Source organism: Bos indicus, chromosome 7 (assembly GCF_029378745.1).
Source record: "Bos indicus isolate NIAB-ARS_2022 breed Sahiwal x Tharparkar chromosome 7, NIAB-ARS_B.indTharparkar_mat_pri_1.0, whole genome shotgun sequence".
Classification (NCBI taxonomy): Eukaryota; Metazoa; Chordata; class Mammalia; order Artiodactyla; family Bovidae; genus Bos; species Bos indicus.
Genome location: NC_091766.1, coordinates 28,900,840 through 28,917,939, shown reverse-complemented (window position 1 = coordinate 28,917,939; position 17,100 = coordinate 28,900,840). Strand labels below are relative to the sequence as shown.

Genomic DNA, 17,100 nt, shown 5'->3' with positions numbered 1-17,100 from the left:
ACAAGCATTTGTCTCATAGCAAACTAGAGATAAAGGCTATGCTTCTCTCACTGGCCCCTCTGAAAGTAATACATAGGCTAGCTTTTGTTAAGGGATTGGTAAAGAATCCACCTGTAATGCAGAAGACCCCAGTTCAATTCCTGGGTCAGAAAGGTCTGCTGGAGAAGGGACAGGCTACCCACCCCAGTATTCTTGGGCTTCCTTTGTGGCTCAGTTGGTAAAGAATCTGCCTGCAGTGTGGGAGACCTGGGTTTGACCCCTGGGTTGGGAAGATCCCCTGGAGAAGGGAAAGGCTACCCACTCCAGAATTCTGGCCTGGAGAATTCCAGAGACTCTATAGTTCATGGGGTCAAAAGAATCGGACACGACTGAGCGACTTTTCACAGCTTTTGTTAATTACCTAGGGACTTTAGGATCCCTTTTCTGAAGCAGCATATAGTAGTCATAAAGCCAGACCATCACTTACACAGTGATTCTATCACAAGTTTTATGTCTGTGCCTAAGTTTCCTCAACTCTACATGGGGATAGTAATTGGTTGTCATGAGCATTAAGTGAATTGTTTTATGCGATGTGTTTAGGAACAGTGTCTAAGGCACACTAAATCCTATGTAAATGCTAGCTGTTATTATTCACTGTGTTACGATTTCTACCCAGGCGTAAAGGAAATGTGTTGGGTGGATGGCAGGGAGAACAATGACCTCCCAGAGAAGTCCACTTCCTAATCCTTACAACCTGTGACTATGTTGAGTTGCATGGCAAAGGGAAAACTAAGACTGAAAATGGAATTAAGGTTGCTAATCCACTGACCTTGAAATGAGGAGATTATCCTGGATTATCTGGGTGGACCCAATTTAATCAGGGATCCTTTTAAGAGGGAGGCAGGAGAGGAAGCAAAGCTGTGATGACACAAAGTTAAAAAAAAAAAAAAAAAAAACTCCACAAATCAAAAGAAAGATGAGTCAATAAATAATGATTTTGGTTTCTCAACTTTTCTGACTAAAGGAATAATGGTTGCTTTAAAATACTGAAGGTAAATAAAATAACTTCTAAATTTTCTAATAATGGGAAGCACAGCTCCATGTTAAGTTTCCTGGCTTGAAAATGAGGGGTTTCTGATACCCTTGAAAGATACAAGGTCACGATTCCGTCACTCAAGATCTCAGTTTCTCAGAGGGATGCCAAACTTACTTTATTTTGTGTGTTAACTTTGATCCATTTTTAGCAGCTGCCTGGAGAGCTGGGCTGAGAACTCGGTGGGATCTCACCCATGTGAAGCTGGGGCGTTGGAATGATTAGTCATTTCTGCTATGGACCCAGGTAAGGGGTCTGGCCCCACGTGTACCCGCTACTCACTGTTCCATGAGAATGACCGCAGGTGGGGCAGGCCACCATACACCTGACCAGAAACCTGGACTGTGAACTGGACCACACTCGCGGGCATCGTCTGTGTCTTGTGTTCACGATGGCCCTGGAGAGCTTTATTTCCTCTCAATTTCCAGGTATGTCATGTTTCCTTTCATTTTATTTTCAAATGTCTGAGTTAAAAAAAAAAATCTTCACTGAAATGTATAGTGCATCTGGAAAGCTCCCTAAGTGTATTTCTGTACATGAATCAAATGGTACTCCTTGTAGGAAGGAAATCTGAGTTCAATCCCAGCAACCTCTTAAGAATGACTCCTTTCTCCAGGTTTTCTAACTGGAATGTCTTCATTCCAGGGAAAAATAATATGTATTTTAGAGAGCTGGTGTGAGGATTTTTAACAACATACATAAAGTGCATTTTCCAATTTGAGGTGCTGTGAGTCAAATTCAGCCCTCAGACATGGGTTTTAGATTGAATTCATTTTTAGTCTATAAAATCTGCTAATTATTAGGTTAAAACCTAGATCATCCAACTCTGTTTTTAGAAGATCGGGCCCATGTTGGTCAAGTGAGCACCCCCACTACACTTTCATGAGATTACCAGGCATCACAGCTGGCTTTTATATCTTCTAAAGAAACAGAAAACAAGAAGGCACAGTAGTCTATCTGTGGGAGAGGAGGTGGGCAGGAGATCTGAATTTCACATGACCAGCTGGCTGTCACAGCCTGGGGTGGGGTGGTTCGAAGTTGCTACTGACATCGGGAGGGTAGAGCCTAGCTCAACACCCTACAATGTGCACAGTTCCGCCCCTAACAAAGAACATGTCCGCCAACTGTCCAAAATGTCCATAGTGCCAAGGCTGGGAACCCCTGCTTTGGAGAGTGATTCCGTTAAGAAAAATAAGAAACTATGATGGAGGCACTGCTAATAGTGGGTTTCACTCTGTTTTCTCTCCTAAAGTTAACTGAAAGCAAACAACGTTTATGACTCAAGCTTCTGCAGGAAGCAGGGAATGGATGACTGTGGTTAGTGACAAAAACAGTAATAAATGGCTTTGCCTGTCTTGTCTCTTTCAGAGTCAGGGAGGGAATGAAATGGACCAGTAATTATCATTTAAACTGCTGTTTTATCCTGTATCAATCAGAGCTATTCATTCTGGTTACTCTCAGACCCTTGGGCTGAAACCACACTAAATCAGGGTCATAGTCAGGGTGAATACATAAGGCCAGCCTTTTTACTCAGTAAGTGCTAATGACCTGGGCTGAACATCAATGGCAAGTTTCCATGAAAAAGCCATCTGAGATCCTAATCTAGGAACAAATGGTTCTATATGGAGCCTATTACCTTGTTTTTAATATTCTGCATTCGCTGGGACCACAGCTGTAAACAACTCTTCAGTCTCATTTCTCCATGAAGTTAATTTGCACTGTGTTAGCACTGCAGGCGTTTTGCATATGTTCAGGACAAGTTGATATGAGCAGGCCTGGAATGAATAATGTTTAGTAAAATCAATAAACCCTATTATTAGTCACTAAGGGGAATGATTTTATGTCTATAAAAGTAAAACAATTAGAACCGTATTAATGGCAGATTCATCATAGTAATATAATAGAGCCAAGTAGGCTTGTCTTTTGGGAATCTTTAATTTACCATTCAGTCCTGACTATGTACTCAGCCAGAGAAATGGCACACATAATATAAACAAGCCCTGGCCTTTGGCGATTCATGTTGTCATCAGCAGGGACAGCACTGTAACAGTAAGAGGAAGAAACAAAACTTCATTCAGTGACTAATGGAAACCAGTCATGAATAATGTTCCAGTAAGAGCCTGCGGGGAGAGTCTATTCAAGTTGCAATGTGCCTTTGGTCATATACATCTTTGTATTTATCAGGACTCCTCAGCACTCCTGTTTATCACAGTAGAAGAGTTAAGCACGGTCTGATGTCCATGTTTATATCCTATCTATTTAGGCACCTAACTAAAAGTATAATTAAAAGCCTATGTGATAAGCATATATCTACTCCTGTATAGCTCAGGTGAGATGAGCTTCCATATGATTTTTATTATTACTAAAGGCAGGAGAATCACCAGGAATCCACAGTATTCCCCAGCCACTACCAGGAACATGATAATGCAGCTGGTGAAGATGTAAGTTGACCTTAGTTCTGGTTCTGTGTCGACAGTGAATTGTTCAGTCAGTTCTAGAACTGAGGCAACATGTAGGCAACCAAAAGTCACACTTCAAATGATATTCTGAACAGAGAAATCACACTTGTTTAACCAAAATAAGACAAATTACATTAGGTCTTCAAGGGTACATCAAGATGTGGTCTAAGAACTGAAAAAATTTGATAAATTTAAAGAATGAGGAAAAATAGGTGAAATCCTCTGAAGCACAGGGATAAAACACCATAAAAAATGTTGGATGATATTCATAGCAAAAACCATTTTCAGGTGACTTCCAAAAATAAAGCAAGTATTTTTGATTGCAAATATCTATACATATGCGACGCAAAAGCCCCTCAGTAGAACTAACCGAAATACAACAAGACAAAATCTGTCAGCTTAGGAAACCAAGGGATAGAACCATCATTAGCAATTACAGTAAAATCATTAAAACTTACAGCTGGGATGAAGCATCAACCAGTCCAAACACATGATACACACCCCAACTTTTAGGACTTTGGCTTCGCTTTTGCATCTCACTGCAGCGCTTTCCCCCAGAGATGCACATGGCTGCTTCCTCATCTCCTTGAGAGAGATTTTCCCGATCACTCTATTTGTAAACACCCACAAATCCCTCATGCCCACTTCCAGACTTTGTTTTTCTCCAGGGCATTTATCAACCATCTAACATACTCCGCATATTACTTACATACTTTATTATGCTTACCCAGACCTACTAGAAAGTGCAAACAGGAATTTTGTTCATGGCTGTAACCCAGCACCTGTACAGTGCCTGGGATAAGGTAGGTGCTCAGACAGAATTTGCTGAGAAGGAAGAGAGAAAGGGAAGGAGGGAAGCAAAGAAAGGAAAAAAAGTGAGGAAGCAGTTAATTCTGTATATTCAGCATAATGTATGCCAGTAAAACAATCTAATGACAAGTCAATCAAATGGCTAGCTGACTAACTTTTCATACATTATACCTACTGTGCACATATCCACAAGACTAACATCTTTGGAATTATCATTCCATACCACATAAACCTGAAATTTGTAGTGATACTACATTTCATGTTTAAAGTAAATACCCAATAAAGATACATATATGCACTGAATTAAATCCACTATTTGGCTGTTAAACTTGGGTATCATATAAGAAAAGTTAATATCTCTGTACTATATCTTAACACACTGGACCTTCATAGATATTAAGGAACTGTTCTTTGAAAATAAGAATTATTATCAGCCAGCTAGAAATAATATGAGACAGACAAGACGCCATTATATATATATATAAAAAAAAACCTTTTTAATTCTGATTGCCAAATTATTTAAGGCAGGTATAAAAAAGGAAAGCATTCAATATACATTTTACATAAAATAAACTAGATTACAGCATAAAACAAGTAACCAGGCAATGGCGTTAAAGTCTCTCTCTTCTAAAACTGGATAATTGTAAACATTAAAAAAACAAAAAAACAAAAAACTGCAGGACTATTCAAGTAATAGAACAATCACAGATGTCTCTGGTATGCAGGCTATTGGGTTATTTGCCATTCAAGATTATCAAAAATGACACCTCATTATTCACAGATGCTCATTATTTCCCCACTTTAATCTTTACATTATATACAACACAGTTTTTGTGGTACTGGCAACCCCATGCCTTCCAAAAGTATTTTCTCCACAATACACAAGTACAAACAGTGACTACAGGAACATTTTACACTGATGCATCTTAACAGGAGCCACCATATAGACATCTAAATTGTACCAAAGTGTCATCATCACAGTTAGCCTTTCTGAGGGGTTCATGGGAATTATATGAAGGATATGCAAGGTTCAGGCACACTGATACATAACATTATTTATTTACAATTGAAAAGCAAAAAAAAAAAAAAAAAAGAAAGTAAGCAGCCTTCTGAGGCTAACACTTTCCAACTTGACAAATACATTTTTTATCTCCTTTACTGAGTGGTTTGCGACTTGGCAGCAGACCCTGTGTGTGCGAGCCTGGTTACTGATACAAAAAGTAAAGAATATATATATATATATATGTATATATACATATATGTATACGTATATATATATAAAACAGAAGTTTAATTACAGCAACATTTGTTACTCTGTGATAAAATCTGTAATTTACAAAAATGAAATGACTGGTTTTTGCCTGCCATTAAGGCATTTCAAATTAACACCATGGAACTGATGTCTGTATAAGCGCTTCCCCATGTGATCCAGTCACATGACAACGTACATTTCCAATCTTGTTATTCTCTGCAAAAGAAAAGAAAACCTTAGCAAATGTTCCATCCACATTTGACACTGAGAATAAGAAAACTGTAAGACCAACAGACTTATTTTAATTCTGTTCAATTCAAGGAATTCAATCCCAGAGAAAGTGAATGAACACAAGGGTAATGATATACAACATGAAAAATAAATTATTTTCCTTTTTAAAACAACTTGAGCAGTAACTGAAAATATCTAAGAAGAAACATCACTTTAGCACTATGACAGTAAATTCCTTCAGTTGCAACTTCATTTTTAAACAAAATAAAACAAAGGGAGTTAGAGTGAATTGTTTTAACAAGCATTGAAGACAACTTAAGAACTGTTAAAGAAACAGATCAGTTAATTACTAATGTACATTACAGCTATAAAAATGAGGTTCACAGTATAGAAGCTGCATCTGAAATACGGTGACATAGTAAGTACATTCACTACAACAATATCAAACCCTTAGGAGCTAAGGTTTTGGTCTAAAAAGCCTACACTTGTTTCCTCCCACCCATTACGACATCTCTATCTAGAAAGCTGATTCCAAATACGCACCTTCTTTGTGCAGGAAACATTCCCGATGCAGATGCCTGTGCAGCCACCTGCTGAGAGGCAACGAGGGCAGCAGAGGTCAGGCCTAATGGGGGAAAAATGCAGGGTTTCCGTGACTTTCAGAAAGGTTAAGAGTAGATGCAGGTCCAATGGTGAAAGGTTGCGGACCAGGGAGTAGCAATCTGGCCTTTGTAAACACACACACACACACACACACACACACACACACACACGAAATGTTTCATGTAGCAAGGACAGAATACAAACTGCTCAGTCTAACCAGAATCCATCTCTTCACTGAATACTCTGTGGTTTTCTTAATAGCTATTCAAAGAGAATACAGCATTCCATCTCTCTGGCTCTGCATGGTGCTAAATGGTTTGCACGCATTTCTGAATAGGAAGCCCAGGAGAAATAATAGGTACCAGGTAACAACAGGAATCAAAAGTCACAGTGAATTATAGGAGCGCCACGCTATTTGCTTAGAATACAATACTTTCATAATAACTTTTATCACTTTAACGTTTTCCCCAGTGACTGAACACAATGCATCCCATAAGGTACATGGAATCACTGAATTGAACTTAGAAACAGTCTTAACTTTCACCCTGCAAGAGCAGGGGAGCAGTAAGAGAATATAATAGATCCAAATGGCATGAAGTTGCCTAATAGGAAATTCTTTTAAATTCTATAGAAAACAATCATGGAAAAAAGATAGAGGAAATAAAAGTAAACCCTGAGGAAATGACTCCTTCTATGTTCTCTATGGTTTCTTTAACACCACTATTTGACACCAAGTAACATGGAATGAATAAATTAAAATGACCCTTTCACATTTGGACAGCACTTCCTACTTTTGGAAATACCTTCAAATGTATTATCTCGTATTCAGACAGCAGAGTAAGAAGGAACCTGGCAAACAGATACTTGTCCACAGTTCAATCTGTGCCCTTTCAAAATTCCTACGTGGAAGCCTTAACCCCCAAAGTGACTGTATTTGGACCTATACAGGAAGTAATTAAGGTTAAATGAGGTCCTAGGGGTAAGGCGCTGATCTTGAAGGATTAGTGTCCCTTAAGAAGGGATAGTAACTCTCTTCCCCCCACCTCCTGGTCCCCCAAGAAGTCACAGGAATACATAAGCAAGATGGTGACCATCTACAAGCCAAGAGGAGAGCTCTCTCACCAGAAATCAACCATGCTGGCACCCTGGTATCAGACTATCAGCCTCCAGAACTATGAGGAAATACATTTCTGTCGTTTAAAGCCATAAAGACTATGGTATTCTGTTACTGCAGTCAAAGCTAAGACAGCAAGGTCCTAGCAAGTGCTCTACTGTAAAGATATTGCCCCTCCCTGCCCAGGCCATGAGCTGACAGAGCTAGGACAATCTGCTAAAACACCACGAACTGTCTGTGGTTCCTCATGTCAGTGCTATGGCTTTTAAAAATGTTTCTCCTCTTTACTCCACGTTTCAATAGCAAAGGGCTGGAAGTCTCAGGATTAGGTTATAAAGAGTGTTGACCCTGACCGCATGACTCCCTTTACTTCCTTGGGAAAAGGAGCAACTTGGAGGCCTGAAGAGATCAAGGGAAGTCATTTCACCAAAGCCTCCCACCATCCCTCCCTGTCTTCTACACTTTTCCTGAAGCAGCTATCTGATCTTCTGATTGTTATATTTGGTGCCCCAGACACTGCCCACCACCAATAACATCAATAAGTGACACTTATTAAGTGGTAGCCACTTCACGTCTCATCAAAACACACAGAGATGTGGGAATACCCTTAGCTGTGTCCCAAGGATATACCAGGAAAGAAGTGTTAAAATTCCACCCCAGAGCTAATTAACTCAAAGCTCAACCTTTTCAGTTGAAGACAAGAAAGGCAGTTTTGGAAACTGTTTTTCAAAGCAGGATGAATAAAGGCACAAGGAGAATGGAGCTGCTGACCTTGGAAAGGGTCGTACTGCCCAGGGATGAGTGGGTACCCCATGCCCACGTGGGTGTGGTGGTGAGTATGCAGGTGCCGCTGGCCAAAGGGGGAGTGGCGGTCCCGCTCCCTCTCGGCTTCCCGCTCCCGCTCAGCTGAGGCCTTTTCCACAGGCTGCAAAAGAAAAGACAGAGATTCCCCCCCTTAATCCTTTGAGCAACAATTTGGAGGGGCGTAGTAAACCTCCTTGGTCCCTTCAGCAGTGGGTACTCCTAATATTAAACAAGTAAATACACAGACTCTTAGAAATTCTTTATTAATGGTAAATCATTTCAAAAGACATGCATTTCAACTGGAATGAAGACAACACTATAGTCCTGCTCTGAGCCAAAGCAATATCAACATTTTCCTCAAATGAGTGAAATAAGAGGACTTCTCTATTCCCATTCATAATTGCAGGTTTAGAATTGACCCAATTTCTTTCTAAAAACAAGTTTCACATAGGGATGAAGGAGAAGAAGGTGTTGCAGAGACTTCTTTAAGGTCAAGTTTTCTGATGACTATTCTATTTTAACTACCTTTTCTGAGGAGAATGTATCTCACAATTTTAAACCTATCTTTATATTGAGCTCCATTGAGAACATACATCCTAATATTATATATTACATCAATATCAAGCGCATGAAACCATTGCCCTGTGCCTCTGGAAGAATTCCAAAATCTTTCCATCTTTGAACACTCAGAGAAGTTCCAGTCCTCTAAAATCATAATTTGACTGCGGATCCTGTGTTTCTGAGACATTTTTTACTCATTTGAACTTAATCAGCCTTTCACTAAAGCTCTTTTTCTTACTTGAAAAAAAAACTTTATACTAGGAGTGCTCACAGTTAAAAGATGCATAAATCATTTTCTTTTAAGCTTCTTTTGAGTTTCAGGACACACACAGATACACATCACAAAGCCTATATTTAATCTTTCCAACCTTCTTTTTTCTAGACCCAAACTACCACATCCTTTGTATTTTCTCTCTTCCCAATAGTCTCTGGGACTTTCTTTGCAGGGGGTGGGGAAGCAGAGCCATCTTTCACAAAGACATATGTCTGAATCACCTTAGCAGAGTTACAGGGATGTGTGGAGGAGTCAATGTCGAAGCACAATGGATGCAGTCAACACTCTTTAGCCAAGCGGCTCAGCAGCACATGAGTGCATCAGAAGTATTCTGCACCGAAGGTTGGTTCCTATGAATTTCAATGTCTGGCTGACTAGCATCCTCCTGGGTAAGCAAGGTAACAGATTTTCCAACAGAAGAGGCTGCTACTACCATACATGCTTTAACATTTTTTCCCCTCGTGTGTGAAAGCATCTTATTTTAAACATGCCATTCTTTCCTTATTAGGAAACAACACAAAACAAAACAGCATTCTTAAATCACAGCTGGGTTCCAAAGCCATTTATATTTCAAGACTGTTCTCTCGCTTGTCCCCTTTCCCCTTAAAACACAGTGCTTTTAAGTGACAACAAAAGGAAGCTTACAGCAGGAGACTTGCTGCGGTATTGGTTGGCATGCTGCTGGAGCAAATCCAGTGCTTTCGATTCAGTGGCTGTTTTCGTGTTGATGCTAGGGCTGGTATTGACTTTCTCTGCCTCTTCTCTCCCTGACATCTTCCCATAAACAGGATAATGAAATCCTGGAGAGAGATAGGCCCCTGCAGACATACAACAAATGCCACATCAAGTTACGAATGACATCTTTAAACAAAAACAACAAACCATTTGGGTTACATGAATTTGGGATAAGAGTTGGAGATCTTAAAATAGGGAATATTCCATTAAGAATGCGCTATATTGTCTTTAAACTGTATCGAGGTTCTCCGATTCTCTTCTCCCAGTTAACCCATCCTGATGATCAGAGGTTCTAAAAGAGAACGAGCTTACAGCCATTTCATCTGTTTACATGTGCAATTAAGACAAAAGAACAATAACTGTAATGATTATGACAGTAAGTGTTCAGAATGTATTCCTAGGCAATAAAATATCTGTCAGTCTCATAGCTACAGCAGACCATCAGATCCTATGGAAACTACAGCTAGTTTGACATTTCATCTAAAAACAAATCTGCCATTAATTCCATTTCACCTTAGGGACGTCTTTAAATAGCATTAAAAACAAGCCACACAATGTCACTCTTGAAGCCTCTAATTTATCCAGAGTTTTAAAACAGCTAGTACTTGAACACAGCCTCTTCCCTCCAATACAGTGAGAACCCATGACACGTACCAGGGTAACTGTGCATTAGGACGGGAGAAACAGCCCGGTATGCAGGGTGGCTGGGGTCATACATCTGTGGGTAAGGATAAGCATGCAAGTACTGTATGTAGGACTGATGCTGACTCATGGGTGAGGAGACAGCCACTCTGGTTCCCCGAGAGTCCTTCCAGTTCACGGGAGTCTTCCGATCATCGTTTTTCAGTTTGCCCTCATCCAAGGACTGAGAATCAGGACGTTTGGCCTCTTTGGGCTCCTCTTTGATGCTTGTTAATGATACAGGAAGGCTGGGCACACCACTCTCTTTGTTGGGGGTTTTTCTGGGACTATCCTCTTTTAATTTCTTTTCTCTATCAAGTTCTTCTGACTTTTGTGGATCCAAGTATTTGGGTTGGTATACATAATGATGCCATGTCCTTGTATCTGGATCCTGGTTTTGGAAAAAAGACTTATTAAAATAAAATTAACATTTTTAAGAAAAACTCATTCATCACCATGAAAGCACTATTACTATTACTTCTAATACTGAGGTAACATTTATTTATACGCTTACTCTGTGAGCTTTACTGCCTCCTCTTACGAAGGAATGATGTCTAAGGCTGGCATGATTAATAATCTCTTTTACAGAAGACAAAAGCAAAGCTCTTAAAGCTCAAGTAATATCAGGGTCACAATGCTGCCCAGTTTGTGGAGCTGGGCTTCAAAACTTAGCTTGGCTGGAATTCAGAGCTGGGGTGTTAATGTTAATTCTTAACATTAAATAACACCCTCAGACATACTCAATCTAACTCTCGTTTTTCCCTCCTATCTTACATAGGTAAAAAGAATATAAAAAACTCAAGCTGATAATATTAAGTTTTACCTACTGTTTAAGTTTTAATATAGCTTAAGTAATTGTATCAATTAACATCATTTAGAGGGGGAAACTCTTGGTTTCCTAATACACTTTCTTCATCTACTGTAGCCAAGGCTGAATAGAAACCAGATCGGTTCATTAATCCAAACAAAATTAAAAATGAACACCACACATTATGGCTTTACTATAGTAAACAAAGGCATCCATAACATGCACCCCCCGCCCCTCCAATTGCACAGTTCTAATGCAGCCCTATGGTGTCACAGCCTGATTCGACTCCAGAAGCGGAGAAACTGAGGGCCTTTAAAATGACCTTTGTGGCTCCCCTGCAACCCATCCCATTCACGCTACAAACCCACTGGGTGCTTAGGGGCAGAAAAGCATGAAGAAAGGATTCTGTTGCTCTGGTTCACTGCGGACCTCTATATGCCCCCTCTAAGTGAGGGCTGGGGTGCCGGGAAATACCAGAATTAATACTTCTGGGACTACAGTTGAGTCAGGATGTCTGAATCGTGACAGAAAATGCTAGCACATGTGTGGTTTCACGGTGACCGATTTTCAGGTGTCGGCACATTTCACCTCAAGCTGGCCGACCGCGGGGCTCTGGGATGACTGCCCGAGGCCCATCCCCCTAGCTCCTCACTCCTCACAAGCGAGAGGCACTGAACCCTGCTTTGAGGCCCTTCATGTAGCGCAAAAAACAGAAGTCTAGACGCCTCAAGACACTCCAAGTTTCATAAAAAAGATAAGTAGGAAATGTGAATTTAAGGACCCTGTCTTAATATCCCCAGAAGATGCCAAAATAAATTTGGAAATGTAAAAGAACAAATTATTTGAGTTCTCAGACTCAGAATCTTGGAGTTAGAGGGACCACAGCCACCACAGGGTAGAATTCCCTCACTCTGGACTCCGTAAGACAATAAGGGACTTCATCAGAGTCAGTCAGTGGCAGGGAACATGAATCTGCAAAGCACATAGCCAAGATTCTTTTTACTACACAACATGACAAGGAAATAGTGAGCAATGTACATTTCAGAGGTACACAAGAAATCCTGAGAGAATCACTTAAAACACTTTTCAAGAGAAGAGAAATCCAGCCTAAGGAACCCTTGGTTGATTTCCTGTGAAGAACTCTAACCAGATCAAGACCAGCCATGTACAAGTCTCAGGCTGCTCTCTCCCTGTGGGGGCCACGCTCCCCAATCTTACTTGTTTAAATCTCGAGGTTGGGTCTACACCTGTCTGCTTCATAGAGTCCATGACAGATTTCATTTCTACAGCCTCCTTAATAAGCTGGTGGTTTTCCATCTGCTTAGCTTTGAAGCTGTCGGCCTGAAGCTGCTGCTGGTGACTGGAGAGAAGCTGCGATTTACCTGTCTCCTCAGTTTTATTAGGCACTGACGGCCCTAGTTTAGAATGGTTTTTGTTAGGCTCTGGAGTAGAGGGAGCTTTTGAGACTGTGGCCGATGGCATGTTTTTCTGTTTACTGTCCTCCTTGCCCAGCTCTTTCAAAGGGAGTTCGTTTTTCCTTTCACAGTCTCCTCTCCCAGTTTGGGCCATTTTCTGCTCTGCCAGCCTCTGGTCCTCATAGTACTTCTCATACTGCTGTCTATAGGCAGGGCTGGTGGCCATCAGAGACTTCTGGTCCATATAGAGCCCGTAGGCATACTGGCCATAAAACAGTGACTGAGCCAGGGCCGGGTGTCTCTGGGTGATCACCGACTGGTGCTGAGGCTGTAAGGATGCAGGGTTATGGTCCACTTTCTTAGCCTCGAGCTGCTCTGCTTTGTCTTTCTTATCCGCCTCTTCCTCAGACTCCTTCTTGATCTTCATTCCCTGTGTGCTCCCGCCATTCCCAGCTACAGAGGCGCCCATTTGCCCAGGGTGCATGTAACTGGGAGAATAATAAGGATCGTAGCCATGGTAATAGGGAGAGTGGGACTCTTTCATCTGAGATGACTGTGCTGTCGTTGAAGAATGTCCTTTCACAGAGCCATCCTTACTAGAGAGTATATCTGATGGGGAACTGGTCTTCGACCTCACGCCCTCTGACCTGCTGTCAGAACCACCGTCATCAGCAGCATCGGAGATGTCTGAGTAGGCGGGGCTGCTCGTCTTGGCCGCAGAACTCTCGGCCCCGTTCTGGGTCAGCACGTGCAGCGGGGCCATGGGCGCCTGTCCATTCACCAAAGTGCTGCACTCCATCCTTGAGGCACTCCCGATGGAAGGGCTGGGAGCGTTGTCTGTAAAAGTGTAAACCTTATCAGCCTCGGCTTTGATACTAGCCATCCGACTCTCTTGAGACTCGGACAGTCCATTTGCCAGCCCTTCATTCTTGCTGAGATGGTCCTTTAAAAAATGTCCGGATAAATCTTTCCCAGTCCCCTTGGCATCCTCGAGTTTGCCCAGCTTTGCATCCATTTTCGGGCTCCCCGTCTCTTTCCCTTCTTTGTCCTTCAGCTTTCGCTTCTCCTTTTTCTTCTTGTCCTTGAGTGACACGAGGGCTGGGTTCACGGTGATGGGCTCCCCCATAATTGTGGGCTTTGGCTGAATGGGTTTTAACGGAGGACTCTTTGGTGTGGCCTGAACAACTGTGGTCAGTCCGGGTATGGTCCCCGTAGTGGTGCTTGGAAAGGCTGCAGTGGGAATAGCGATTAGCTGCGGGGGTGTGGGAGCCGGGGCAGGAGCAATGGGCCGGGCAGTTTTAAGTTTAGAGAGGTTTTTGTCCATTTTGCAATTGTTGGCTTTTTTGCCCTTTTCTTTCTCTCCCAAGGTTTTCTTGTCAATTAATCCTTCTGCTTCCAGTTTGGGCATTTCCACAGTCAAACTGCCATCCACTGCTGAGCAGCTGTCTAAGGTGGCTGTCATGTTGGAGATGACTGGAAGATTATTGAGGTCATTGTTAAGACCCTTCTTTTTGCCAGAATTCTTCCCAGCCTTCGCTCCAATAACAGAACCTGGGCCATTGCTCAGGAGCTCTCTCTTTCCCTTGGGGGTGCTGGGGGGGTTCCCTGAGCCAGGGGACACTGGCGCCTTCACCTGCTCGTAAGTTGATACACTTGTGCTTGGCTCGCTGCATTCCAGCGCCACATTGCTCAAGGCCTCCTCGCAGTCTGAGATCTTGTCCTCACTATCTGGTTCGAACTCCAGCTTGTTCTCTGGGTCTAAGTGGGCATGAGCCTGGTGGTACCTGAGGCCGTTGATGTGCTTGTACTTTTTGTTGCAGTTTGGGTGGGGACAATCAATCAACACGGGAGAAGAACAGCCCTGGTCCAAAAAAGTCGTCTCTGGTTTCCCTTGAGGGGTGGTGGGAGTGCTTCTGGAATTTGTGCGGACACGCTTCCCGGGCTTACTGTCCTCGGAGCTGGAGTTCAGGTCTAGCTCCATCGGAGGCTTGTTTTTCCTTTTGTTGGTGGAGGAGGGGCTGGCTTTGATGTCCTCAGCAGCACAATTCGGGGGTGTCCTCCGCCCGCTGGCGTTGAGGCTGCCTCGCCTCCCCTTCCCATTGGCCCCGCCTCTGTTCTTGTTCTGCAGCCCTCTGGACTCTGTGAAGCTGGCCTCCGAGCCCGGGGCAGCTGCGGTAGACCTCGCCCTTTTCCCTCGGCCTCGGCCCCCTCTCATCTCCAGGTCGCTGGTTGGTGACTCGCAGAACCTAGGGAAGCAAGTAACAGCCGTCAAAATGGGCATTTCCAAAGGAGCCAGGTGAAATCATGAGGCATGCAATGTGGTAAAGAGCAGTCAACACCCCAGCAGCTTGACGGCTGGGCCCAGATGAGGAAAAGACACCCAATTCTTCCACTGACAATTTCAATACCTAGGACAGATCAGGCTACCAATGGCTTATGTTCTTCCTCAGAAAACCAGCTCAGCTAGCTAAGCTTCCAATGCAGTTCAAATTCCCGTGTTGACAAAAAGAAAACAAAGGAGATAGAGGAGGGGCAGGAAGTAGCGATCACCCTAAAAACAAGCAATGTGGCATCTGCATTTTATTGTGTTCAACCCTGAATTGCTCATTGCTCTTTTGCTTGGTTTCAATTACAACCTGCCTTTCAAGTATTATTAGTCTCTCTCTGTAGTTTCCTTGCACAGAGAAGGAGAGGGGAAGACGAGGGAGGAGGAGAGAAAGACAGAGGCTGAAATCAAAGGCCCTGTGCCTACCTGGGAGGGGCCCAGTCGTGCTTGGTGCAGTCCAGTAAGGTCCCTACGTAAGTCTTGTTCCTCCACGTGACATTGACCACTAGGACACCTGCAGGAGTGGGGAGTGAAGAAGGACCAAGGTTAGCACAAATTACCCTATTTCCAGTTCATTTATTATTACTATTCTTTTTACCAGCAGAGCTCTATTCTCATTTGCTTTCAAAAGCTGTGGTTTGCATTCTTCCTCTTTCTGGTTTCAGTGACCTCAAGCAAAAACCCACAGGAAATTGTGTGTGTGTGTGTGTGTGCGCGTGTGTTCATGAGCATACTTGTGTGGTACAAAAGGGTAAGGCTGTGTGTGAGAGGGTAATCAAGATACTGCTGACAGAAGGAAATGGTTTTTGCCATGTCCTGCTGTAAAACAGCAACACTCACCTCTTAATTTTTCTATTATTACACATAATTGCTTTCGTTTGGCAAGCAGCCAACAAAAACTAAGCGCCAGTTACCAGTGCTTAAAACAGAAAGTGACTGAAAGGAATCGGTTTTGTTTCCAATTCAACAAAATAAAATAATGGTGATTTTTATTTAGGGAAAAAAATGATGTGCATGCAAGAGGGAGCTTGGAGTTCAGATAGGAGACAATCAGCTATGATTTATTTTTCCTAATCCTCTCCTCTCTGGCTTTGTGAGACAAGAATTAGCCTTAGTATGGTATCTATTTCACTGTTTGGTCTTGTTTCATATTAAGGACTCCTAAAATAGCCCTCTTAAGAAAATGTATGTACACAATAGGTTTGCTCTTGGGGTTATCTTTAGAATCAACTTTAGTAAGCATTTGCCACGGAGGATAAGGAAAAAAAAAAAAAACAAACCCTCAAAACCAACACACTTGTTTCCTGCAAGCCATTCTGCTTTTCCCAACTGCTCTGCAGACAATTTAATTTAGCACTGCATCTGTGAATTACTAACTTAAGTGCACTTAGTATACCAAATGTCAGAGGGAAACAAAATATAACATCCTCTTTATTTCTCCAGAGGACAAGTGCCTTAAAAAAAAAAAAAAAAAACTCATTTCTTTAAAAGCACACATTAAAAGGAGGTAGATTTTGCTTTTGAGACATATATAAACTATTAGGGTAAAGAAATAAAGTAAGTGTGTCTTAGTTTCTATAAACCACCAGTCTTCCTTCTTCCTTGGAAACACCAAGAGACAATACTCAAAGTCTATTTCTAGCTGGTTTACACACTTGCTCACTGCCATTTGAATTCTGCAGAGAACTTGTATTGAACTCCTTTGTGGTAAGGGACACCTCTCAAGGTAAGACTCATTTCCTTGGGAATGTCTTTAATAGCAGGTAAAATGTTTGGATAGTTGGGACTCAAGTAGTGGGGAAGAAAGGATTTCTTTCAAAAGTCCCAAAAAGAGATTTAAAAATTGTTTCCCATATGGTCTGTGTTACTATTACTTAGGTGACAGCTGAATTTACTCACTGTATCAATGGAGGTGGTGGGAGGCGGGGGAATTACATGAAGGAAAGTAAGCATTT

The 17,100-nt window shown here is 42.1% G+C and overlaps 1 protein-coding gene across 5 annotated transcripts in view; it reads right to left on the bottom strand.

The window, feature by feature from the left end:
• Positions 1–5,125: 5,125 nt before the first annotated feature.
• The window catches only part of ZNF608 (zinc finger protein 608), a 115,571-nt gene continuing 103,596 nt past the window's right edge, over positions 5,126–17,100 (bottom strand). For all 5 annotated transcript variants that reach the window (XM_070793242.1, XM_019964626.2, XM_019964629.2 and 2 more), the window contains 7 exons: positions 15,572–15,659; positions 12,623–15,065; positions 10,570–10,987; positions 9,826–9,998; positions 8,313–8,466; positions 6,368–6,449; positions 5,126–5,809 (listed from right to left, as the gene is read on the bottom strand). In XM_070793242.1, the coding sequence (XP_070649343.1) occupies positions 5,803–5,809; positions 6,368–6,449; positions 8,313–8,466; positions 9,826–9,998; positions 10,570–10,987; positions 12,623–15,065; positions 15,572–15,659 (3,365 nt within the window). In that variant the 3' untranslated portion in view covers positions 5,126–5,802. The remainder of the gene's footprint in view (positions 5,810–6,367; positions 6,450–8,312; positions 8,467–9,825; positions 9,999–10,569; positions 10,988–12,622; positions 15,066–15,571; positions 15,660–17,100) is intronic.